Source organism: Petaurus breviceps, unplaced genomic scaffold, assembly GCF_028583685.1.
Source record: "Petaurus breviceps papuanus isolate PSGF00001 unplaced genomic scaffold, PetGlider_PUasm1.0 38, whole genome shotgun sequence".
NCBI classification, from domain to species: Eukaryota; Metazoa; Chordata; class Mammalia; order Diprotodontia; family Petauridae; genus Petaurus; species Petaurus breviceps.
Genome location: NW_027186304.1, coordinates 218,084 through 244,135, shown reverse-complemented (window position 1 = coordinate 244,135; position 26,052 = coordinate 218,084). Strand labels below are relative to the sequence as shown.

Genomic DNA, 26,052 nt, shown 5'->3' with positions numbered 1-26,052 from the left:
TAAGAATGAAGTTTATTAGCTAAAATTCCCTAACTAAACACAAATCAACTCTTCCTAAAAATATATCAATTGTTAATGGAATTAGGGAAAAAAAACATATTAGGCTATAGCATTATCATTGAATAGCATTTACTAATCAAGTACCACACACAAGTGCTATGCTGAATAATTCAGAAAGACATGTTCTCTGTTTCCCAAAGGCTATGTAGCCCTGGTATCTCTAAGAGAGTAACATACAGCTAAATAATAAAATATGGAACACACAAACAGGTGAGAATACATATTTACACTGTCTACTAGTCAAGTTTGAGCTCATTTGGCAAGAACAGGAAACAAGGACTCTGTAAGTTAAGACTATCAATTTTTCTCCTGAAAAATTTTCTCTCTCTCTTACCCCCTCAAAAAAGAAAAAGGGACTATGTTCTCTTTATATTCATCCTCAGGATCTTTATTCAAAAACAAAATGCTAGAAAAAAGGAACCATAAAATAAATAACCCAGATTCTACTGTGTTTTTTTTTAAAAAGCATGTTCTCTTAAGTACTGTCATCTGAGCCTAGCCATTTTAGAAACTGTGAAGTGTTCCAATGGTCTAGCTCTAGCACATCAAAAACAGAAGAAAAGGAAGATCATAGGATGATAGATTTAGAATTGGAAAGGACTTAAGAGCCCACCTAATTCAGCCCTCTCATTTTACCAATGAGAAACCTAAGACCCAGAGAGATTAAGTGACTTGCCCAAAGTGACAAAAGTGCTAACCAAGATAAGATTTGAACCTAGATCCTCTTGCTCCAAATAAATTATCCCTTCTGTTGTACCATGCTGTCTCTAGCCTATAACAACAACAACTAGCATTTAAATAGCACTTTATGGTTTGAAAAGAACTTCATAAATATGTCATTTTGTCCTCACAAAAACCTAGAAAACAAATGTTATTATCATCCACATTTTAAAGGTTAATTGACTTATACAAGGTCTCACAACTAGTAGGTGTCAGACTGTATGTATCTGAATGCTGGTCTTCTGAACTCCAGGTCCAACACTCTATTCTGAGCCGCAAAGCTGCTGTCTTAAAGGCTGACCAAAGTCAGCCTTTTAAAATGTGCTCCTTGAAGACCAAAAAGAAAAAGAAAAACGTCAACCTTCCCCTTCCTCATCTCTATACCATTTTTCCTTTCTCAGAACTAATGCCCCCATATTCCGTATTGTCTTTCTATCTATTGTTCTGTTGATTCCCCTCATCCTATGAAGTAATTTTACTCTATACCTGCTGTTTCCCACATGTTACTTTTCTTCTCCATCACTGGCACATTATTAGCCATGTGGCCATAACCTCTCTGCTGAGCAACTGGATGGCACAATGGGCTTGGAATAAAGAAGACTCATCTTCGTGAGCTCAAGTCCGGCTTCAGACACTTTCTACAAACTACTCTTGCATCTTTGCCAAGAAAATCCCAATTGCATTCACAAAGAATTGGACGTGACTGAAAACAACATCAACAGTATAAAAATAATAGTTGTTCTACTTCACTAAAGCGTGGGGAAAATGCCTGGCAAAACTTTTTTTTTTTTTAACTATAGAAATTTGGTTCATTATTGTTTATTGTTCTATGCAGACCTATGTTTGTTCCCTAAGAGAACAAAAAAGAATAGAGCTCAAAGGGTCACTATCATAAAATCAATCATTTAGGCAAGACCCTATTTTATTTTTATTTTTTGCTTTTTTTGGAAGGCAACTGGGGTTAAGTGACTTGTCCAAGGTCACACGGCTAGTTTTTTGTGTGTGTTACATGTCTGAGGCTGGTTTTGAACTCAGGTCGTCCTGACTCCAGGGCTGGTGCTCTATTCACTGCACCACCTAGCCACCCCTGACAAGACCCTATTTTAGCTAATAGAGGAACAGAAAACAACAGTGTAAATTCTAAGGATGAATGCCACGACAAAGCACTGTTGGGGGCAGGGGGGGAGGGGAAGAGGGAACGGGACATTATGCAGAATGCTGAACTCATCAAAAGAAATGACACAGCAGGTTACTAAATACTAAATATATACAAGACCACATGAGATTTAGTCAAAAACTGTAGGACACTAGTTGCTTTTAAAAGTCTGATAGCAATAGTGCCCTCTGCTGAATTCTCACAAGAGTCAAATGGTATTACAAGGAAATATATTTTGAATTCTGACACCAAATTAGGCTGAAGTCTGGGGTCAATTTCTTTAATTTTTTCTTTCAATTATTGTTTTTTAAAAGGCTCCTGGTTGAATAAAAAGCCACCTCGTTTCATTTAATTACGTTGAAGTCCTCTCAATCCTCCTAACAACATCTCACTGGTTTTCTAACCAATCTTTCTTAAACACTCACTTATCTATAAATGAAACTGCAAATTAAGGAAACAAGCCAGCCCCTTAATCTTGAGAAATTTGAAGTCTAAGAGAAAGATATATACTTGTGCATAGAGGAGAACACATCTTCCCAGTCAGGAAACAATGCACATTGACAAATATAGAAAAAGGTCAAACGTTAAACAGCATACAGCTTGGTTAGAAGTTACTATGCAATTCCCAGGCAAATTATTAACTTCAATTTAATGGTCATTGGACAATCACCTATGTGCAAAGCAGTGTGAGCTACCTGAATAGGAAGATAAAAATAAATAGTCCTTGTTCTCAAGAAGCTAACATTCCACTAGAGATAAATACAATGTAATCTGAGAAGGTGAAGAACATTTAACAACTAGACAGATGAGGGAAGGCTTCACACAAGTGATTGCACTGGAACTGAACCTTAATGGAAGCTACAGAATTTGAGAGCTACAGACAAGTAAGGAAAGTATTCTAAATAACAGGTACAATGTATTCAAATGCAAAGGAGATGAATGTGGAGTTGACTTAAGGGAAAAATTGGTGGTAAAATTTGTTAATAACAGTGTAATATAAGATAAAGTTGGAAAGGCAGGGAGGAGTCAGATTGTAAGATGGATGCCTTATAAGTCAGGCTCAGGAGTTCGTATTTTTTCACAGAGCTCATTAAAGCAAATAAACACTCATGGTACTGAACAAGGGAGTGACATGATCAAACCTGTACCTTATGAAAATTACTTCAGCATCTGAGTGAAGGATGGACTGCAAAAGGGAGAGGCTATAAGCAGTGGAGCCAATTAAGGAACTATTACAATACTCCAGGTAACTGATAATGAAACCCAGAAATGAAGTGACACTCCTGTGAGTTGCAAACTTGACAATGCTTCCCTCAGTTGCTAAAGGCAGGGGAAAGAGGAGGATGAAGATGCTGAGCTGAACTTTGGGAACTTTAAGTCTAAGATGCTCAATGGACATTCAGCTAGAGAAGCTCCATAAGCAGCTTGGTGATACAGCAAAGACATTAGGGTTGTATCCATCAATTTAGGTGATAAAAAGTAAGCTACTAAAAATCATTTATAGAGTGTAAAGGTAGAAAAGATAGAACGTTGAAGAATACTCATGATTAAGAGTAGGAGATAGATGGTGGGCCAGCAAAGAAGACAGAGGAATAGCTGTCAGACACGTATGAGAATGAGAAAAAAATAGTAGAAAGCCAGGAAGGCAGATGTCTGCAACAGTAGAAAGGTCAGTAAGTACAATGACTAAGGAAAGGCCAGTGGATTTAACAACAGTTAAGACATCAACAAAATCCTGTGGAAAGAGTGTGCTTTAGGGAAGGGAGGCTGTATCAGAAACCTGATCATAAGGGAAAAGATGCATTGTGGTGTACTAGTGAGAGCACCAGACTTGAAACTAGGAAGCCCTAGGTCTGATTCATGTGTTGGAAACTGTTAACTGTGTAACTGTGGGTAAGTCACTTTCCATCTCTGGATCTCAGTTACACGTGTAAAACTAAAGGAGTTGGATTTAGTGACCTCTGAGTTCCCTTCCAGGTCTAAACCTATGATCCTATGATTGAGAAGTAAGCAAATATTAACCAGAAACTTTTTATAGGAGTTTGGCAATAAAAAGGAGGTGAGATTAAATTAAATCTATTTACTACAGCAACTGGAATGAAGGTTGCTTGAATTTAAAAATGAGGAAAAGATTTGGTTTCTCTTATCCATTTTAAGTCCTTCATTTAATCAAAAGATCCTCCAAACAAGTAATTATCAATAAGTCAACAAGTATTTATTAAATGTCTAAGTGTCAGACACGGTGGGCTATAAACTCCTGGAAAGCAGGGACTGTCAAAGCCCTTCTTTGCGTCTCCAGTGCCTAGAGTACCTAACACATAATAGGAATTTAATCAATGTTCATTGACGAACTGGCTGCTGTTGCGGATGCAAGTATAATAAATGCCCTATTTGAAAGAAGTCTATATTCTAATGGGGAAGCACATATTAAAATCTATTCAGCATAAATTAACAATAAATAAATAAATAAATACAAATATATATGAAGTATTTTAGGAAGCAGGGCACTAGTAGTTGAAATCAAGAAAGATTTCGTGAAGATTATGGTGCTCAGACAGTAACTAAAAGGGAAAAGGGGACTTTACAAGGCAAGGGAAGGACACAATATATTCTAGGTACATGGGATGACCAATGCAAACAACAGAAAAGAGATGGATTTACAGAGTGCAGGAAGGGACTAATGATCTAAAGAGACTTGAAAGATAGGTTGGGGCCTGGTTGTAATATGTTTTAAAAGCTAAACAGAGAATTTTGTACTTTATCCTAGAGGTAACAAGAAATCACTTAAGTTGAATGAGTAGGAGAGGTACGTGGTCAGATCTGCATTTAAAGAAAATTACTTTAACAGCAATGTGTCAGATGAACTGGAGTGGGGAGAGACTTGAGGCAGAAAATCCAATTAGGAACTAGGCAAGAGACAAAACCTGCACTAAAGTGGCAGCTATCTTAATTAGAAGGAAGAGGTAAGATTTAAGAGATTTTGTAAAGACAAAAACAAAAAGATTGAGTGATTTATTTGATATGTAGAGCAAGGGGAAAGACCAGGATAATGCAAATATTACAAACAATGAACCAACAAAAAAAAACTAAGAAGGAGTGATCAGGAAGGTAGGCAAAGAACAATGTCACAAAAACTCAGGAGAGAGAGTGTAGTTAGTAATATCAAATGCAGGAGAAAGGGAGTTAGAAGATGGTCTGGGAAAAATTTATCAGATTTGGCAAATAAGAGATCACTAGTAACTTTGGAGAGAGCAGTTTTGGTTGAATTGATGAGATTAGAAGCCAGGAAGCTAAATGTTGAAGAGTGGGAGCGAAACAAGCTGAGACAGTGAGTATAGTTGCTGTTTTTCAATTACTTTGGCTATGAAAGTGAGGACAGAGAGGAGATGATATCTTGAAGGGATTCTGAGGGCTAATAAAGTTTTTGTTTTATTTTTAAAGATGGCAAAGACTTGGACATGTCTGAAGGCAACAGAAAGGAATTAGTAGATAGAGAAAGGCTGAAGACTCAAGAAAAAGGAGGGATGAGGATGCACTCTATTGGAAAAAATGGTAAGAAATGGAATCAGGAATCAAATGTCCATAGAGAAGGGCTGGCCTTGGCAAGGAAAAAGACTCTCTCTTTTCAGAGACTGAGGGAAACCAATAAAGAGTGGGAGATATCTCAGCGTTTTGAGATGAAGAGAATGTTCACGTCCAATGGCCTCCATTTTTTCAGAAAAGAGATAAGAACGTAAAAGGAGAGGGAACAGGGCTCGAGTAGGAAAGATGAGTGTGAAATACTTCTATGGGAACTGAGACAGGGAGCCTATGCTGGAACCTGACGGTTCTGACGATGGAGCAATACGTGAATCTCTAAAACAGCCAATCAGCAAGGTTAAGAGATTTCTGTGAGTTGCATTTCAGTGTGTGAGGAGGGGAGGCACTACTTCAGAGTTAGGATGTGGCAAGCGAAGTGTAGCAAGAGGTCAAAGGAGCAATCTTCTTTCTGAATTATAAAGAAGAAGGGAAAACATAGGCATAAGATTTACTTACTAAAAGTGTTTTACTTAAAGCATGACTTTTTAGGAAGCGAGGTAGCACAGTGGACTGAATGCTGGACCTGGAGTCAGGAAGGCTTGAGTTCAAATCCAGCCTGAGACCAGTCTCACAATGCCTATGTGACCCTGGGCAAGTCACTTAACCTCGGCCTGCCTCGGTTTCCTCAACTATACGATAGGAATAATAATAACACTTACCTCGCAGGGTTGTGGTGAAGACCAAATAGTACATTTGTAAAGTGCTTAGCACAATGTCTGTTATATAGTAGGAGCTTAATAAATGCTTGTTTCCTTCCTTCTTTTCTTCAAGTAGATGACAGTGGAATAGTGTGTCCAGACCAGAGCAATGGTCTATCAGCTCCAAAGATACCTTCCCAGTTTTCTGTTTTGCATAAGAAAAGTCCCTCCTCTGATATGTGTTAGAGATGTTCCCTCCTTTTGGGAATTTGGAACAGGGGCTAAGGGCGGTACGACAGAAGGTCAATTAGGGAAGAATATAAAAGATTACTGTGGATCAGTGAAGGCCTAGTTAAAATTATGTAACATAAATCTGTAAGGACCCAGCTAGCATGATTGTATGATTTCCTACAGCAACACAGAAAATAGAGGGCAGAACACTGTAAAAAGATTTGACTCTATACTTAGAGGACACTCCTCATAATTACTATATCTACTTGACCTTTGGAAAGTCACTTAACTTCCTCAGGCCTCTCAGTCGAGGCTGAGTTCTGAGTTCTTCATCTGTAAAGTAAGGACGCTGAACTATGATATCCCATAGAGTTCTAGGTTTGTAATCCTATGAGTAAGAACCGGATAGTGAATAATGAAATATTGAGGGGTAAAAAGGCACCAACAGCAGAAAAACAAGTAAGCAAGGGAAAGAAAAGGGGATGATGATGTATAACTGATCTGATTAACTCCTACAGCATAAAAGATCATAAAGGGAGGGACTTGGAAAGGTGATGGACTAAGCATGAGGAAAAGGGGGAGCACCTTGTCATTGTAGTAAGGGGAAAGAATCGGTTTAGGAAGTGTGGGAAAGAGAGAAAAGCTAGAAAGACAGGATATTATGATCAGAAAGATCACAGAGAACATGGGAAATGCTGTAGGACTAGAGCAGGGCAAGTGATTTACTTTTTTTTATTAGAAATAAACCATCTTTTTGGAGGACAGAACCAGGCCAAATTGGCTGAAATTACAAATATGGAAATGTGGGTAAGATTTCAGGAAAAATTTGGTCGTCCAAGAGTGAGACAGACTATCTTAATTGGTAGTGGGTTCCCTTTCACTAAATGTCTTCAAGCAGAGGATGAGTGACAACTTGTAAGGTATGCTAAAGCTAAGGGATTCCTTTCAGTGATGGGTTGGAATGGATGGCCATTTAAGTACCTTTCAACTGAAATTCTGTGATTATATGAGAAGAGTCGGCAAAGCATAAGCCAGTAAGCTTGATTTTTCTTCCTAGCAAAATTCTCTAACATACTATTAAATAGGAACTTAGTAACCATTTCCAAAGGAAGCAAGCAATAATCACCAAAGACCAGCATGACTTCACCAAGAACAGGTCATATCACACTAATTTAATGTCTTCTGATGTTACATAGTTATATAGATTTGGAACTAGCAAAAAGGCTAGATTGTAAGAGTAGACATTAATCACTCTATATTAACTAGGAAAAAGGTGTTTAGCAGAGCACCCCAAGGATCTATTCTACTTAACGTTTCTGTCAATGTCTTGCATAAAGATATAAGCAGAATGCTTATGAAATTTGCAGATGACACAGAACCAGAAGAAATAGCTGACACAATGAATGACAGGGAGGATCCAAAAAAATCGTGAGGGTCTCTTAGAATATTGTAAGAAATATAGTAGTATGAAATTAATTAGGAATGAAACCTATACTCAAGTTCAAAAATCAACTTTTCAAATATAAAGTTGAGAGTCATATGACTAGATAGGAGAGTGCATCTAGAAAAGATCTCAGCATTTAGCAAATTGCTAGTGATATAAATTAAACACATGATCTTAGACTGAATGGAGAGAAGCATAATACCCAGAACCAAGGAACCTGAAGATTCAATAGAGCGATCATTGTTTAGACTTTACATGGAAATAACTGACTCTAGTCTAAGTACCACATTTTAGGGAAGACATAAATATGCTTGCAAATATTCAGAGGACAACCAGAACAGTAGAAGGCCCTGAGAGCACGCCATGTGATAAATCAGTTAAACAAACTGGGGATATTTGGTCAGGAGAAGTAGCTTCAAGTGGTCTCCCCACTGGTGGTATATGCAGGGTGCTTCAGAAGAAGATGGATGCTACAGCATGATGTAAATGCGAGTTGTCATCGAATCCTTCACCATAGCTCCTCTGAATTATTACTGCCCTTACCCACTCTACCTAAGCATGTCTACCAGCTCCCTCTATTCCTAGCCACAACATCCATCCCTCTCCTTGCTCCCCTCCCACCCCATTCTCTTTCTTCTGTCTTAACTTCACCCAGTGCTCTTATTTGCTCTTTCCCTATAACTTAATCACCAAAATTTCCCTAGTTTTTCCCTTCCCCTCTCCTCCTCACCTCAAGTTTCTTTCCCTTTCTCTTTGTATGGCTATGGACCCAAGCTTAGCTTTGGCTTTGGCTTGGTTCAGATGTAATAAATAAGAAAACACAGCACCAGTCTCTTCTTATTCCTATTTTACATAGGTCCTGTCCTCTTCCCCCATCATTATGCTATACACATATCCACCAGCCATTGCAGGAATTATAACTGATTTGCACAGCCTAGGCTCTAGGGCCTATCCCATAGTCAGGAAGCACTTTGGCACTAAATACTAAGTAGAGTCAGCCCAGGTTTAAAAGGCTGAAGGAGGCTGTAGGCCAAAAAGGAAGAAGCACAGTCAGAAGATGAGGCTTCTCCCCAACATCCCTCTTGCCAAAATTTCTTTCTACTGTTCCCTTACCAACAAGGAATTGAAGAGATCAGGAGAAGAGAAGGCTTTGAACACAGTACAAGCACCCAGTGGGAAGATGATACAATGGCTGCCATGTTGGGGACAGTTATGATGCTAAGAAGAGGCAAAGAGGAACGCAGAAACAAACAGCACACATCCTGGGCATGTAAGATATACCGGTTACAGCTAAGAAGGGAAAAGGTGTCACAGAAGGGGAAAGGTGCCATGTGTAAAGAGAAGCGGATAGCTGTTTGACAGGGCCTAAAAACTGCTAATTAATACCTTTGTTCACCAGACCCTCCTACTTCAAAAATGTAAAATAAAAATTAAAATTCAATCAACTTCACCTTTCCTGCTGAAGAGATTACGAAAGGTACCACAAAGGTAGGAACTTCCACCACTGTGCATGTCAACATGGAGCTGATAACCATGTAGTCCATACTGTTGGTCAATGTCATCCAGAAAAGGAGTGTGAGGCGGCAGCACATAAGGGCTTTAAAAAAAAAATACACACGAACATGTAACTCAACAAACACTATCAAAGGTAAAAACACAAAGCCAACTTTGGGTCCTTAAGATTTAGGGTTCTATAACTTTATTTTTTAAAAACACACACATACCTCCCCCCCATCTACTATAAAAAGACAACAGGCTTCCCAGTAATTCTCAACATTATAACTCCATGAGATTTAAAATGACATAGCCTTTGCTAATTCCTTTAAAATGTTCATTTCTCCAAACTACTGGAAGGCATCAGTTCTGTGGGCAACTAGAAGACACAGAATATGCATGGGTAACCCCCCCCCCAGGTGAATACATTTGAACTATGGTGTTTAGAAACATACTCCCAGGACTCTTGACTATCTAAAGGCAACTCCATCCCTTTCTCAGCATTCTGATGAGCAACAAAAGAATACCTTTGGGCAGAAAAATGTGCCAAAGGTAGCTCTACTTCTTAAAACTAGGTAAAAAGACTGCAACTCAGAAAAATTAGGTCCTATTCAATAAAAGGTATAAATCACAAATCTTTTCTGAGAAAGAAAGCAAGAATTCTCTCAGCAAAGGGGACTGAGAAAAGCAACTTCTTTCTATAACAGAAGTTGTGTCCCCTTTAATCATCCATAATCATGACACATTTTTAGACCCAAATATATAAAGAAAATATGCTCATGAATAATCCAGTAACTTCAGCAGCAACATGTCACTGGGCTGTGCCAATTGTTTGAAGATCTTTGTAATGATCCTTAGCATTAGGTGATTTAAAACTCTGATTCTCTTTCACATTTACTGTACAAAACATGAAAAACAAGAATTCAGTACGTACACAGTGGCTGAGCCTAAAGTGCTTCTCTCCACCAGTAGATGAAAATGAAGATTCGCCATAACAAAAGCCATTTCCTTCTCTTTCTGGAAAGTTAATTACAAAGAATACATTTTTCACCCAGACTACTTTAATTTTTATGAGGTCTTCTTAAAGAAATTGGTACATAAATCTTGCAAATAAATGCTGTTTCTTACTACTACAAGATTGGTACAATGCTATTAGTGTATTATTACTGCTAATACAGAATTACTATTTAATAAGACATATATTATACTAACATACAGGAAAGCCACAATTCACACAAACACTGTATTATAAGTGATACTCATAAATATTTAACCTACGTCCTGGCACTTATGAAGGAACAAGATGCTAGATATAGATAGACAGATAGATATAGATGTATCTATCTAATAATATACATATACACACATATGAGATTAACACTGAAAATATTTATGGCCTTTTCAAAATAAAGTTTAATCAGTAATCTTTACAAAGAGAAAAGAAAGTTAAAAACAATCCAACTTTAACATGAACAGTTAATTTCCCCAGTAATCATCATCATTAACGGTATAATGAGATAGTTAAAAGTTTAACTCTTTTCCTCACTATTCTCACACACTCTCATGGTTTAATTCCCTCCATGCAGAAGATTCCCTAGATTATGTAACCAACCCTGATCTCTTCCTTGACTTCCACTACTACATTTCCAACCGCACGGATAGTTATCTCTGCTTGAATATCAAACCAGAGCTTCAATCTATGTTTTCCCCCAAAAAAACTTTCTCCTCCCAACTTCCTGCTTCTGTTAATGATAGTACTGATATCCAAGTCACTCGGGCTCCAAAATGTTTAAGGTACCTTTACTCCTCCCCTCCTTTTCCCAATATATAATAAATTGCCAATTACTTCAATTCTACTTCCATAATATCTCTTGTATTCATCTATCTCTATCCACTCACACTGCAAACGTCCTAAATTCATAGCCTCATTACTTCATGCTTTAAAATAGTTTTAAAAGCTTGGTCTTCTGACTTCTGGTCCCTAATGCTTTCCCATATATCCTAAACATTGCTGCCAAAATAATCTACCACTGCTCAGAAATGAAATTCAAGGTTTTCTGCAATCTAGCTCCAATCCACATTTATAGCTTTACTTCACATTATTCTTCCTTTTGCCTTCTGAATTTAAGCCCAACTGGACTACTAAGGGCTTCCCAATCCCTTCCTGTACTTTCCCTACCTCTATATACTTGCACAGACTCCATGACTTGTAGGTACTACCTCCGTTTCTGTCAACCTACTGAAACCCTTCTCTTCCTTCAAAGTTCAGTTCTTCTGACATTACTTCAACTAAGCCTTTCCCATTCTTCCAGCTCAACGTGATCTCTCCTTCTGCAAATTTCTCATAGAACTCACATGGAACTATCCTTTGTTCTTATCACATTCTATTTTGTAATATATCTATTTCTGTACATGTTTTGTCCCCACCTTCCTACCCAGCATTCGTCTGTAAATCCCTTCAGAACCAGGACTATATCGTATCCCCAGGACCTAGTACTGTACCTTACATATGGTAGCCACTTAATAAATGTCTGTAGAATTGAACTAAATTTCCTACAAGTCATCTCTACAGTATAACCTGAAGGAGACCAAACAAGAGACAAAAGGAAAAAGACAAGGACCAAATTATTTAAATCCACAAAACAAGGGGAAAGAATTAAGACAAAATGAGTACAGGAGGGAGGAAGTAATAAACGCCACAGGAGACATGATTCCCCACCCCCACCATCCCTTTTATACACTATTCCCAGAATGAAAATGGTGGCATAGAATCCTCAACCCCTATGGGATAAAGTTTTATCAGCCCATTATTCAAACTTACAAAGGTTTGACCTAAGTATGAAAATATAAGAATATACCTTCAAGTTGTGTTCTCTTTTACCCAGAGTAACTAACTCTATAAAGAGAGTCAGTTCCTTATAGTTAGTCCCAGTAAAAAACAAGAAACTGACTTACTAGGGGAAGGGGAAATGGTTAAATTCTCTTCTAAAATGGTAAATGATGTTCAATGTCCTGTCTGGTCAATCCACAAGTTTCACTGAGAGTCTACTCTATGAAAAGCACCACCATCGTCTCTGTGGGTGAGTGTGCAGGGGAAGAGTGTAAAAGCAGCAAAAGACCTGGTCCTGAGCCTCACAGAGCTTAAATCTAGATGAAACACACACAGATAAAGCACAGAAGAGCCACACATCCACTGATGCAATACAGAGTAACAGGGTGGAAAGGTGCGGAGGGAGTAACAAACGGGGGAAGCTCACATGAAGCGACAATCATGCAGGCTCCTAAACGCAAGTGAGTTCTCATCGAGTTCGTGACGACAAGTTGGAGCCGGTGGGGGAAGGAGTGCAACTGAGGCAATGATAAGCATATACTCATGCAGGTCACAGGGTGGCATAGGAGGAATGGCAGGATGTTAGCTTAGATGGAGCAGAAGTCTACACAGAGTAGTTTATATGTGAAATAAGTCGGTAAGATAAGGCAAAAAAGGAATATAGATGGAAGCAAACCTTAAATGCCAAGGTAAAAAGTTTGGATTTGATATGAGTCAATGTGAAAACCTAATTGGGATTAGGGGAATCAGAGAAGTGATGTGATAACAAGTGTTTCACTACAATTATCTCAGTAGCTGTATACAAAATGGATTAGAATAGAGGATGATGAGAGGCAAAGAAACCAACCAGAGAGCTGGCATATTTATCCATCAATGAAAGATAATGGGTAGTAATGATTTTTGATGGAAAGTAATGACTATAGAAGTGAAAAGAAAGGAGAAAATCCAAAAGACATCATAAAGAAGGAATTAGCAGAGGTTAGTGATACAATGTGTGTAAAGGACCAAAGAAAGTAAAGAGACAAAAATGTTGAGTCTAAGGAGTCAAGGTAGAGATAAAACATTTTCAACATGTTAAATTCAGGTGTCAGTGTTTTTAATGTCCTGATGACAATTAGCAACTTAAGTCAGAGGTCCACAGCTAGAAATATGGACTAGTTAATCATTCACATGTGGTTAATAGTTAAATAAAACCTTGAGAATATAGGAAAACTCATTACAACAGTGAGTATAGGTTGTGATAACATATGCATCATAAAGCCTAATATTGACCTGTTATAAGTAGCAAATGCATACCAATGTTTTCATACAGAGGTAAATGGAACGTCACTAAACAAAAAGGACTCCAATCTTACCTTCCACAGACCAACTAGAAGCCCTGGGTTTAGGCAGAAGGTCCGAATAAGTCTGTCAGAGCCAATCGAAGTGGATTTAGTTAGGTTAGTCAGATTGTACTCAGCAACTAGGGAACGCCTTCGAGGTCTTTGAACATCAAATGCCAAACCAAGGAAAGACAGAAGTGAGTTTTAGTATTATCAAAGTTGTTAATTATCACATGTAAGAATGCCAATTAAGAAAATATTAAAAATCTACTTTTATAATAGGTGACAACATTGAGGAGAAAAAAAAAATCTAACTTTTGTAAACAAATAGGAAAATACCAGGCCATCAATTTAATTTCACTTCTCATTCAAATTGTCTTCCCCTCTTACTCTCTCTACAATTCAATGTCCTAGTCAAAAGACAATAAAGGAGACAAAACTATCTTCTCTCTTTCCTTTAATATCTACTACACAGTGCTTTAGTCACAAAGGATACTCTATAAATGATGCTGACCAAGTGGAGAAAAAATAATAAATCTAAGCTGATTTAAAAGTCATGTGCAGAAAATAAAATAAAACACATTTATAGAATGCTTAATTTAAGATTAACAAAAGGTTTTTCTTGAATACCCCTGGCCCAAGGATTATCCTCATTTTACAGATGAGGGAACTGAGACTCAGTAATGTTAAATGACTTGCCCAAGATAACACCTCTTAAGTGCAAGGATCATAATTTCAAACAATGTTTATCTTGTCCATCATTCTTTGCACTATATCAGTTTGCTCTTCAATAAAACAAACTGGATATCTGAAAAATCAGACTACTGTTTTAGATTGAAAGAGCCTTCTAAATTCATTACTAGTAAAGAACTTACAAATGTTGACTTGGTAACACCCAAAACAAATTACAAAACAAACCCTGTTTTTAATATTTTCATACAAGCAGATAGTGTAGAAAATTTTCTTTAGAATGACTGGGAATAAATGTTACAAATAACATAAAAGCAGAAATTTTGAAAAAGTGAGCTAACATTAGCTAGACCTTAAAATCAAATTTAACAATAAAATATATTGCAAACAGTATAATAATCACCTAAGACTCTCCTCATCCTTAGCAACCAACAGAATCTTTTCAAAAAGATTTCTTCTAAACGTTGTTTTGGCCATTACTTCAAGGGCCAATTCTAAAGGTTTTACTAACATGCTATACAGCTAACCCCTATGTGGAATTCGATAGGAAAAGGGTAAATGAAAATTCTCCATTAACACATCAAGACATTTTGGTACATTGCAAAATATACTAGAAAGAACACTGGATCTAGAATTAAGTGACCTGGATTGGTATCCTGGCTCTGAAATGTAATAACTTTATGACTACAGCATAAGTAGTTCAGCCTCTCTGAGCCTTGGTTTGTCCATCCATAAAATTAGGATTTCATACTCCTACCTAATTCACAGAACTGTTATGAAGAAAACATTAAAGTGCTTCACAAACATGAGGTACAGTTATACCTACATGAATCTGGCCAAGTAACTAAGCTTGTTTCTTCATATGTAAAATGATATTTTATCCCTTTCTAGACCCAAACCTATAATCCCACTATTATGCACACTGAAAACATATCCTTTTAATGTGCTTTCCCAAATATGGTGCTACATAGCTCCCTCTCTATTTCATAAAACTCTCCCCACAACTTCTGATTATCAGCTATTGTTACCACCACTAGGGTTGTTTATTAGTGGTTCACATTTATGGCTTTTTATCCTTTAGCAGAACTGCCCTGCTCCCATTTCCACAAAGTTCTTCCTAGAGTTCCCTATGCCTCGAATGTCATCTGTACTTGCTCAATACTTACCTCCCCCCCATTTAAACTGTAATTCAAAAGCTGCCTCCTCTAAGAAGTCTTATTTTATTCTCCCTCCTCAGAGTCAAACATATTATTTCATGTTGTACTTATGTGTCAGTCATGTTTCTCTAGCAAACAATCAGGAAAAGGATCTTGCATCATCTAAAATTTTCTCTCCCAAATCCCAGGACAGAACACAGCAGGTGCATAATAAATGTTAGTCTCATTTTATTGTGTTCCATTGTCCTAGAGCAGGGGTGGGGACCCTGAGGCCTCAAGACCACATGTGGCCTTCTAGGTCCTTGGTTACAGCCTTTTGACTGAGTCCAAGTTTTACAGAACAAATCCTTTTATTAAGGGGATTTGTTCAGTGAAGTTTGGATTCGGTCAAAGGGCTGCACTGGAGGACCTAGAGGGCCACAGGTTCCCTGTCTCTATGACCTACATTACTTGATTCTAATTTTTTTAAATGACAAGGAAACCTACACAGGGTAAGGAACCACGCTAGCTAGTCTAATGCTATGCACGCATATGCAAAATAGACATTTTCTGTACCTATTAATTTATCGAGAGCATATGGTGTGATTATAGAGAAGCAAGGAAGATATTTGTTAGGGCGTAGCATTGAAGGAGATAAAAAGTAAGTTTGAATAATTTCCATAGCATATGGGTATTTGTTTTGTCTTAAACTGCATGTTTCAATGAAGGCTAAAGTCCTCCAGTAGAGAGAAATACCAGGGAGCTACAAATTTTCACACCTTGTCTAGAGGTCTCATCATGAACACACGAAAACATATATACATGGCTAACCTGGTAGATGACCAGATGAACATGGATAACAATTCTCAGCTTGGTGCAAAATTTACATGCCCTGAACTGGAAAATATTGAGGAATTTAGGAGAATAAAGCTTTGCCTATTTAAAGAAACATCATTTAATTAGCCCTGTATTCACAAGCAACAATGGGCATATTTAACCAAGCATTTCCCATAAATTTGAGACAATCCATGCAAAGTACTGATTTAGGAAAATTAATGAGTCTGAGAAAAAATTCAAATCACTCCAAAAAGGAGTTTTGATTTACCTATCTACAACTAACTATAAGGTAGGAAAAAGGGGGTGTAGAGAAGGGCACAATGGTTTCTCTTTTTCTGTCACGCTAATCTATAACAATACTCCTACTCCTTCCTAACGAAAATAGATATTGAATAGATAGATACACAGACACACACATATATATGCAATAAAAACATCTACTAAAACAAATTCATGAAATATGTTTTTAGTGTGTTTACCATAATTTATCAGGTACTAGCTAAAGCCCACAGAGAATCAATGGGAACAAATTACAGATGAGTTTCCCCAATAATTTCTAGCATTTTTCACTAACACCTATCATCACAGATATTATGACAATTTTGAGACATGCAGGGGCATTTACCTAGCTTTCCAGGTCAAAGCAAAACAATGTCTATTTAAGTTAGATTTTTATTCATTAATTTTTAAATTAATGTTTGTACTTTTGGCCTAAAACCTGTAAACAATATGCTACATGTTCTCAAGTGATATAGCACTTGCTGAATCTAAAAAAATAATCCAGAAAGCAATCTCCAGAAATGGCTATATGCATTATAAAGCTACATCTTTGTTAAAAGTCTCATTGCATTAGGCATATTAAAAGGGGTCACATAAATTGCCCACTCAAACAAAAACACTACCAAAAACATTCTTCAAATCTTCATTAAATTAACAAAACTTTTCCTGTCTACTTCTAGAAGAGGATAGCTGCACACAAAGAACATTTTCCCAAAATTATCCAGCAGAAGAAACTCAAATCATGCAGAACAAGAACCAGCAGCACTAACCACTTATTAATCATTTACTATATGTTAAGTGTCCTAGCTAGGCTGTGGAACAAAACGAAACAAATGTTCCATTTAGGTCTGAACTTACAGAAATTTAATTCCATGCTTTAGTGGGCACATTATAAAAGCCCACGAAGTAACAATATTTCCCAACCAAAGCATAATGGTATGATGTTCTCCATTTTCCAAAGAAAGAATGTCATGCAACTAAGAATATTTATAAGAATGCCAAGTTTTGAAGGTTGCTGAAAGGCCAAAGGATATTGATAGTGAATCTGAAGACCTTTTGAGGTTTAAAATAACTCACTACCAGATAATTAAGTTCAGGGTTAGAAGGGATCTTAGAGAAAACATAAGACATCAATTAATTTTTAGAGAAATATGTACAGTAAATCACTGGACTTGGATTCAAGTAGAACTGGTTTCAAACCTCATGAGACACTTACTAGCTTTGTGACCCTGGGTAAGTCTTTTAATGTCTCAGTCTTAGTTTCATCAGCTGTATAATGGAGATAACCACCTATCACACAGGATTATTATAAGCATTCAAATTAGGTATATGTAAAGCACTTTGCAAAAATTAAAGTACTAAATAAATCTTATTTGTCATTATCATTATTTTTAAAGAATCAGAATAATCAAGTATATATTGATGTGGCCCCAGAATCAGCAAGATCCAGTCTCAAATCCCATCTATGACTGTGAGAACATAGATGTGTGAACCTGGACTAGTCACTTAACTTTTCAATGCCCTAGGCAACTTTTTTTTTTTAGATTTTTTTTTTTAATTGAGAGGGGAAGGTAGGGCTATTGGGGCTAAGTGGCTTGCCCAGGGTCATGTGGCTAGTTTTTGTGTGTGTGTATATTAAGTGTCTGAGGTCGGATTTGAACTCAGGTCCTCTTGACTCCAGGGCCAGTGCTCTATTCACTGAGCCACCTAACCACCCCACTAGGCAACTTGCTAAAACTACAAGTTATAGAGAAGGTGCAAATCTGTATTGGTAGAAGCAGTTTTCTCATCTATGAGTTCTCTGTAGCCATGAGATCAAATGTCCACTCCCTCTCTAGATCATTATTAGACAGTCATGTAGACTGAGAGATGAAGCAGCTACATATTTCATATTATACTTTTATAAGGGCCAAAATAACAAAACAAAAAAACCAAGCTGATAGAACGTATTCAAACGATCACTTGCTTTGCTTGAACTATAGGTTCAGTGAAGTCAATTTGCCACACAATCCACAATGAAATATAATAACTTCTAATGAGAACACTGAATCATAAGTAAAGGTGAAGTTGTGTCTGTTAAACTTTAAGGAAGGAAGAAAACAAACACTCATCAAGCACCTACTATGTGCCAAACACTATTAAGTACTTTATATCTTTTATCTCATTTGATCCCCAAAAATAACCCTGGGAGATAGGTGCTATTATAATCCTCATTTCACAACTGAGGAAACTGAGGCAGCAGAGATGAATTCATTTGTTCAGGGTCACACAGTTATTAAGTGTTTGATTTCAGTTCTTCCTGAATTCAGGTGCAGAATTCTATCCACTGTTCCACCTAGCAGCTTTTTTTGGTTTTTTTGCTTTTTGGAGGGGGGAAGGCTGGGCAATTGGGGTTAAGTGACTTGCCCAAGGTCACACAGCTAGTAAAGTTTTAGGTGTGTGAACTCGGGTCCTCCTGACTCCAGGCCCAGTGTTCTATTCATTGCACCACCTAGCCACCCCTCCACCTAGCAGTTTCTTACAACAGGGTAGAATGTAATAGAGAGTCTCATATAAAGCGTAGGGAAAAAAAAAAAAAGGTTAATCCTCAGTTGTCTAAAAAAAAATTCCAGGGGCAGCTAGGTGGCGCACTGAATAGAGCACTGGCCCTGGAGTCAGGAAGACCTGAGTTCAAATCCGGCCTCAGACACTTGACACATCAGCTGTGTGACTTTGGGCAAGTCACTTAACCCCAACTGCCCTCCAAAAAAAAAGCAAAAAAAAAATTCCATTATATAGAACATACCAGACTAATATTTTAGACAACTGAGGTATTTATATATATATATATATATACACACACATATACACATACACACACACACACACACACAGACACCACCTTTTATTTCTATTCTAGCAGTGATCAAGCAGTAAGAAAAGAAACAGTGAGTTTTCAGATGCAATCTTTAATTGCACTTCAGGGTTAAAAAAGTTAATGTCAACCAACTATCACTAACAAGTTTTTCTAATCTAACAATAATAAATCTGGATGAAACTCACCCATTTTTGGTGGGGACCTTATAGCGGTCCAAAAATACTGGTGTCACACCACATAAGTCTAGTGTTGCCAGCTTGTCTATACGTGGCCAGTTATTCCCATGCCACATGACTGTAACAGATGTGTCATTCACAGAAAACTCGGCCTGCTCCATGATGTACTCTTTGCCATTTTTCTCCTTTAATACAATCACCCAACTCAATCCAGATACTCTATTTGGGAAGAAAATGGAGTTAAAGAACTTAAATTTATCTTTGATAAGATAAAAATGTTATACTGAGGAGTTCAAATAGGTATATTAAAGGAGCTAATTCAATTCTACAAATGTAGGTCAGGTTCAAAGATCTTGCTTCCTTTTACTATTATTTTATTTTTTCTCAATAAATTTTTTTTACTTAGCATTTATTTTTAAAAATTCTGAGTTCCAAATTTTCTCCCTCCCACCTCCCCCACTCCCCTCAAGAGAGCAAGCAATTTGATATCGATAATACATGTGCAGTCATGCAAACCATCTTTCCATATTGCATGTTGCAAAGAAAAAGAAAAATCCATGTTGCAAAAGACAAAGAAAGTGAAGAAAGCATGCTTCAATCAGCATTCAGACTCCATTAGTTCTTTCTCTGGAGGTGGACAGCATTTTTCAAAAAGAGTCCTTCAGAATTGTCATGGGTCATTGTATTGCTGAAAATAGCTAAGCCGTGCACTGTTGATCATTGTACAATACTGCTATTACTGTATATGATGTTTTCCTGGTTCTATAATTTCACTTTGTATCAGTTCATGTAAGCCTTCCCACGTTTTTCTGAAACCAGTCTGTTCCTTATTTCTTACAGCACAATAGCATTCCATTACAACTCGTTCAGCCATTCTCCAATTGATGGGCATCCCCTCAACTTCCAATTCTTTACCACCACAAAAAGAGTTTCTATAAATACTTTTGTACACATAGGTTTTTTTCTTTTTCTTTGATCTCTTTAGGGTATGGACTAGTAGCACTGCTCAGTCAAAAGGTATGCACAGTTTTATGACCCTTTGGGTATAGTTTTAAATTACTCTCTAGAACAGCTAGATCAGTTCACAATCCTACCAGTAGTGCATTAGGGTCCTAATTTCTCAACATCCCCTCCAAATCTGTCACTTTCCTTTTTTGGCACATTAGTTGATCTTATAACTCCTAATAACTGCTTTAAATACTTCTTCATTGGTAGTGAATTCACCCTTTTCATTTTTTATACTAGTGACTTGATTTTCTTCTCTTTTCTAAAAATCATTTTAATCAAAGGTTTATCTATTTTATTAGATTTTTTTCATAAAACCAACTCCAAATTTTATTAAGTTAATGGGTTTTCTATTTCAATTTCATTCATCTCTTCTTTGACTTTCAGGATTTCCAGTTTGGTGTTTAATTGGGGATTTTTAATTTGTTCTTTTCTGGATTTTTTATCTGCATGTCCAGTTCACTGATCTGCTTTCTCTATTTTATTGATGTAAGCATTTAGAGAGATCAATTTTCCCCTAAGCATTGCTTTGGCTGCATTCCATAAATCTTGGTATGTTGTCTCATTGTCACTCTTTAATGAAACTATTGTTTCTAAGATTTGTTCTCTGAACTCCACATTCTTTAGGATTAGAATACTTAGCTGCCAATTGATTTTATGTTTCCATGGTCCTTTACTGAATATCATTTTGTTGCATTATGGGCTGAAAAGAATGCATTTAATTTTTCTGTTTTTTTCTACATTTGTGAGGTTTTTATACCTTCACACAGTCAATTTTTGAAAAGGTGCCATGTACAGTTGAAATATATATATATATATATATATATATATATATATATATATATATTCCCTTCAAGTATCCTCATACTGAGAAAAGTCTCATGAGTTACAATTATAGTATTTCCATGTAGGAATGTAAATAGTCCAACTTTAATAAGTTCCTTACGATGTCTTTTTCCTATTATCTTCTCATGCTTCTCTTGCTTCTTGTATTTGAAAGTCAAATTTTCTGTTCAGCTCTGGTTTTGTCATCAAGAAAACTCGAAAGTCCTCTATTTCACTGAATAACCATATTTTCCCCTGAAGTATCATACTCAGTTTTGCTGGGTAGGTGATTCTTGGTTTTAATCGTAGCTCCTCTGAACTCCAGAATATCATATTCCAAGCCCTTCAATCCCTTCGTGTAGAAGCTGCTAGATCTTGCGTTATCCTGATTGTGTTTCCACAATACTCAAATTGTTTCTTCCTGGCAGTTTGTAATATTTTCTCCTTGTCCTGAGAGCTCTGGAATTTGGCTATGATATTCCTAGGAGTTTTCTTTTGGGAATCTTTTTCAAGAGGAAATTGGTGAATTCTTTCAATTTCTATTTTGCCTTCTGGTTCTAGAATATCTGGGCAATTTTCCTTGAGAATTTCTTGAAGGATGATTTCTAGGCTCCTCTTTTTGTCATGGCTTTCAGGTAGTCCAATAATTTTTAAATGATCTCCCCTGGATATATTTTCCAGGTCAGTGGTTTTTCCAATGAGATGCTTCACACTGCCTTCTATTTTTTCATTTGTTTGGTTCTATTTTATAATACTTTGATTTCTCATAAAGTCACTAACTTCTACTTCTACTTGCCCACTTGTAATTTTTAAAGGAATTATTTTCTTCGGTGAGCTTCTGAAACTCTTTTTCCATTTGATCATCTACTCTTTAAGGAGTTCTCTACAGTAGAATTCTGCATTTGTTTTATCATTTGGTCAATTCTGTTTTTTTAAGGTGTCATTTTCTTCACTATTTTTTGTGTGTACCTTTTACCAAGTTGTTCATTCTCTTTTCATAATTTTCTTGCATCCCTCTCACTTCTTTTCTCAACTTTTCCTCTCTGATTTTTAAAATCCTTTTGGCGCTCTTTCAGAAATTCTTATTGGGCTTGTTTACAATCACATTTTTCTTTGAGAATTTGCTTGTACCTGTTTTTACATTGTGTCTTCTTCTGAATTTGTGTCTTGTTCTTCCCAGTCCCCAATATAACTTTTTGAGGTCAGGTTCTTTTTTTGTTGTTTGCTCAATTTTTCCAGCCTATTTTTTGACTTTTAACGTTATGCTAAAAGTTGGGTCTCTTCTCTCTGGGTGGAGGAGGCACTGTCCCAGTCTTTAGGTTTTTCATGATGCTGTGATTTCAGAACTAATTCTGGGATCTGTAAGGTTTCAGTGTATCTGAGGTGGCATGATCTTGGCCTGTACTCTGGTCTTCACCCAGGAAGGGACTTTGTTCCTCTGGAGCCACAAGTGTTGGCATTCCTGTTAGAAGAATCTTGTTTCCAACAAGCTAAAATTTAAGTCCCTAAGATTTGCCTAGCTAAAAATACACATTCATCCATTATTTTCTTCTTTGATTTAATACATTTCCTGGAGGTAAATAATATAACTGCTTTAGTTCTCTGTATTATTTCTATAGCATAAAGGGTTGATCGGAAGAATTTTCTAATCATCTCATTAGCTTATAGAGGAATCAAACCTTTGTTTCGAACCTTTGGTTATCTACACTTCCCCCTACTAGACACGGACATGCCTGTTAGCACCTTTTTAATCAGACAAAAGACAACTCCTAAGTCTCAATGACGTTAAGAGGACTTAGCTGCTTTAGAAATGCCCTTTGGTGCATTCTAGGAGAAGGAATTCAGTAAAATGGCCCGAGATGATCGTCTGGTTTAAACAATTCTAAGCTTTTTGTGTCACAGACCCCCTTTGGGAAGTCTGGTAAAGCCTATGTTTCCAAATACATAAAATACACAGGACTACTAAGGAAACCAATTATACTAAAACATAGCTATCATCAAAATACTAAAAGTCCTAAGTCCACAGACCCCTCTCTGAAATCTATCCACAGAACCCTCTGAATTCTGTGAAACCCAGATTAAAAACACCTGATACAGACAGAGTTGGACACAATCAAGTCCCGCGTAACTACAGGAGTATCCACCTGGGAGAAGCGTGCTGCTACCTCTGGGCTACTTACCAGGATCGTTTTTGTATTCAGTGAACTCCTACCCCCACTGCAGTTAGGCAAATGTTTCTTTAAAAAGTATTGAGGCCATCCTCAAGACTTGGTTTTGTGAGGGGAGTATGGGTTCAACCTGTTCCCTCATGACTATAGCAAAAAAAGCCAAGTTTCAGGCACTCTCCCTGATTCTTGGTTGATGGACCAATGAATCAGTGTGAACTGACCTCAATATCCATCTTTGTTGAATATCCTTCTCTTGCATGGCTATCTAAATCTCCTTTTAACTTTTACATGACCTACAAACATCTCATTTATTCTAACATCCAACCTACTACCAAAAGTGTAGCCTAAGTCAGGCCCAGCCCAGAACACTGTGGTTTTTTCATGTGTTCATGAGATCCTATGAGTCCTGTACACCTGCATTTTCTGTGGAATGAGATAAAGGATGTCCTCTATCTTCCATGCATTTGTTACTTTCAATATTTGCATGGGATCTAGGGACTCATCCACATCTGTAGAAACCTATAAATGAACTACACATAAAACTGTATTTGGAGATTTCTCAGAAAACACTCTGGGGTGGGTTATATGAAGCCAGAAACAGACACTGAAATTCTGGGATGGTTCCCAAGATCAGATCCACTTCGTGTAAACTCAGAGATCTGGGCCTCCTGAGCCGTGGGTTTATAGCTTAAAGATCAACATTTTGTTGTTATCTTTACAAAACATCTTAGTAGCCTATGTTAAATACTCTTTGCACTTACACAGTATTTCACCAATCTCAAATCAACCCTTAAACATTCACCCTTACACCATGGGAAAGACCTGCGCTCCTCACGCTGTGATTTGTGGCTTACCTCAGGGCTTCTTTGGTCTTCACGGGCAGACCTGTGTATGGATTTACAGGTTTCAGAAGCTGAGTTACAGCTGTTTTTCCGGCTGCTATTTGTTTCACAATATATTTTTTCTTCCAGTATCCAGTTTCTTTGTCATGAAGTGATGTATGGCTCAAAGACACAGTTGTCTTCTCTACTGCATTCATTTCCCAGTTTGATCTCTTCGGTGAAAAAGAAGCGGAGTAGATTCTGAACCAAATAAAACTGGGAAAAATTAAAGAAAATAAATTTTAAGTTCCCTTTTCCTTTTAACAGTGGTAATCAAGCAAGGAGGCCCTTTGATACTCAAAATTATTATTGAAAGCCAAAAACAAACCCACAGTAATTGAGTCACCTAAGAAATTCATCAGTTCATTAATTTCAGAGCTTAAAAGGTTCTTAGATATTTTCTGGTCCAACCCCCTCTTTTTGTAGGTAAGAAAACTAAGGCCTAGAGAAGTGACTTGCCCAAGGTCACACAAAAACAATAGTGGAAAAACCAGGATTTTAACTCAGTTCCTCATATTGCAAATCCAGTACTCTTTGCACTAAATCACAACTAAATCCTCCAATGAATGAGCAAGCATGAATTAAAGTAGGGCTTCTTAAACTTTTTCCACTCGCGACCCCTTCACAACCCAAAGTTTAAGAAGCACTACATTAAAGCACCTACAAACGCAAAATTTTAAAAGTTCTTTTCCTCAAGGAGCTTACATTTAACAGCGAGGACATGATCACATATAGATATAAAAAACACATATACAAATAAAATACAAAGTGATTTTGGAAAGGAAAAATCATACTTGGGGGTACCACAAAAGGCTTCCTATAGTAGGTAATTCTTGACATGAACATTGAAGTAGGAATTCCAGGAGGTACAAGTTAGGAAAGAACATGAGGAAAAATTAGTGCTAAAGCACAGAAATGAGAGATGGCACATCAGGTACAAGGAACATCCAGGGCGACTGCGTGACTGGACTGTGGAGAATGTGGAGCGGGTGATACTTAAGTAGACTGGACAAACAGAAAGAGGCAACACTGGGAAGAATTTTAAAAGCCCATCATAGAAGTTCATATTTGATCCTAGAGAAAATATGGAGCTACTACAGCTTAGTGAGCAGGGTGGTGACATGCTCAGACCTACAACTTAGGACAATCACTTCAACAACTGTGCGGAGGAGGGACTGGATGAAGGAAGAGATCTGAAGTAGGAAGACCAAACTGGAAGTGGCTGCAATTGTCCCAGAAGCGGTGAAAGGCAGCCCTGAATAGTAGCTAAAGCACTGAATTCAAAGTCAGAACAAACTCGGTTTGAATTGTACCTCTGACACTAATTTCTGACCTTCAAACAACTTTCCAAAACATATTGGCTACCTCAGCAATAAGTTGCAATCTACACAGGTGGAAGGAGATCCCACACTGATGAAATCATAGATCACAACCTGATTAAAGGCAGAAAAAATGTTAAAACAAATTGAGACTCTGCATTAAAAAAAAGAGCAACTTCAATATGTAGACAATGATTAATTCACAGAACCTCACTTTTCTTAGTATCAATGTTGGTTATAATCATATCAGGATATAAATTATCACAATATTGAAGAAAAAACTTGGTTTGTACTGAAGATGTAAAGGAAAAAAGCAGGGGAACTCAGCAACAAAAATAAAGAAAACTTTTCTAGAGTGAGGGGGAGGGTACAATTCCTGCTTTATCACAGGACTTTGGAGAATTT

At 37.2% G+C, this 26,052-nt stretch overlaps 1 protein-coding gene across 2 annotated transcripts in view; it reads right to left on the bottom strand.

Annotated features, from left to right (window-relative positions):
- FBXO15 (F-box protein 15) overlaps positions 1–26,052 on the bottom strand; it is a 90,614-nt gene that overhangs the window by 34,120 nt on the left and 30,442 nt on the right. For both annotated transcript variants that reach the window (XM_069099559.1, XM_069099560.1), the window contains exons 4-8: positions 24,302–24,544; positions 19,459–19,668; positions 13,508–13,634; positions 10,257–10,339; positions 9,280–9,425 (exon numbers count right to left, since the gene is read on the bottom strand). In XM_069099559.1, coding sequence (XP_068955660.1) covers positions 9,280–9,425; positions 10,257–10,339; positions 13,508–13,634; positions 19,459–19,668; positions 24,302–24,544 — 809 coding nt within the window. The remainder of the gene's footprint in view (positions 1–9,279; positions 9,426–10,256; positions 10,340–13,507; positions 13,635–19,458; positions 19,669–24,301; positions 24,545–26,052) is intronic.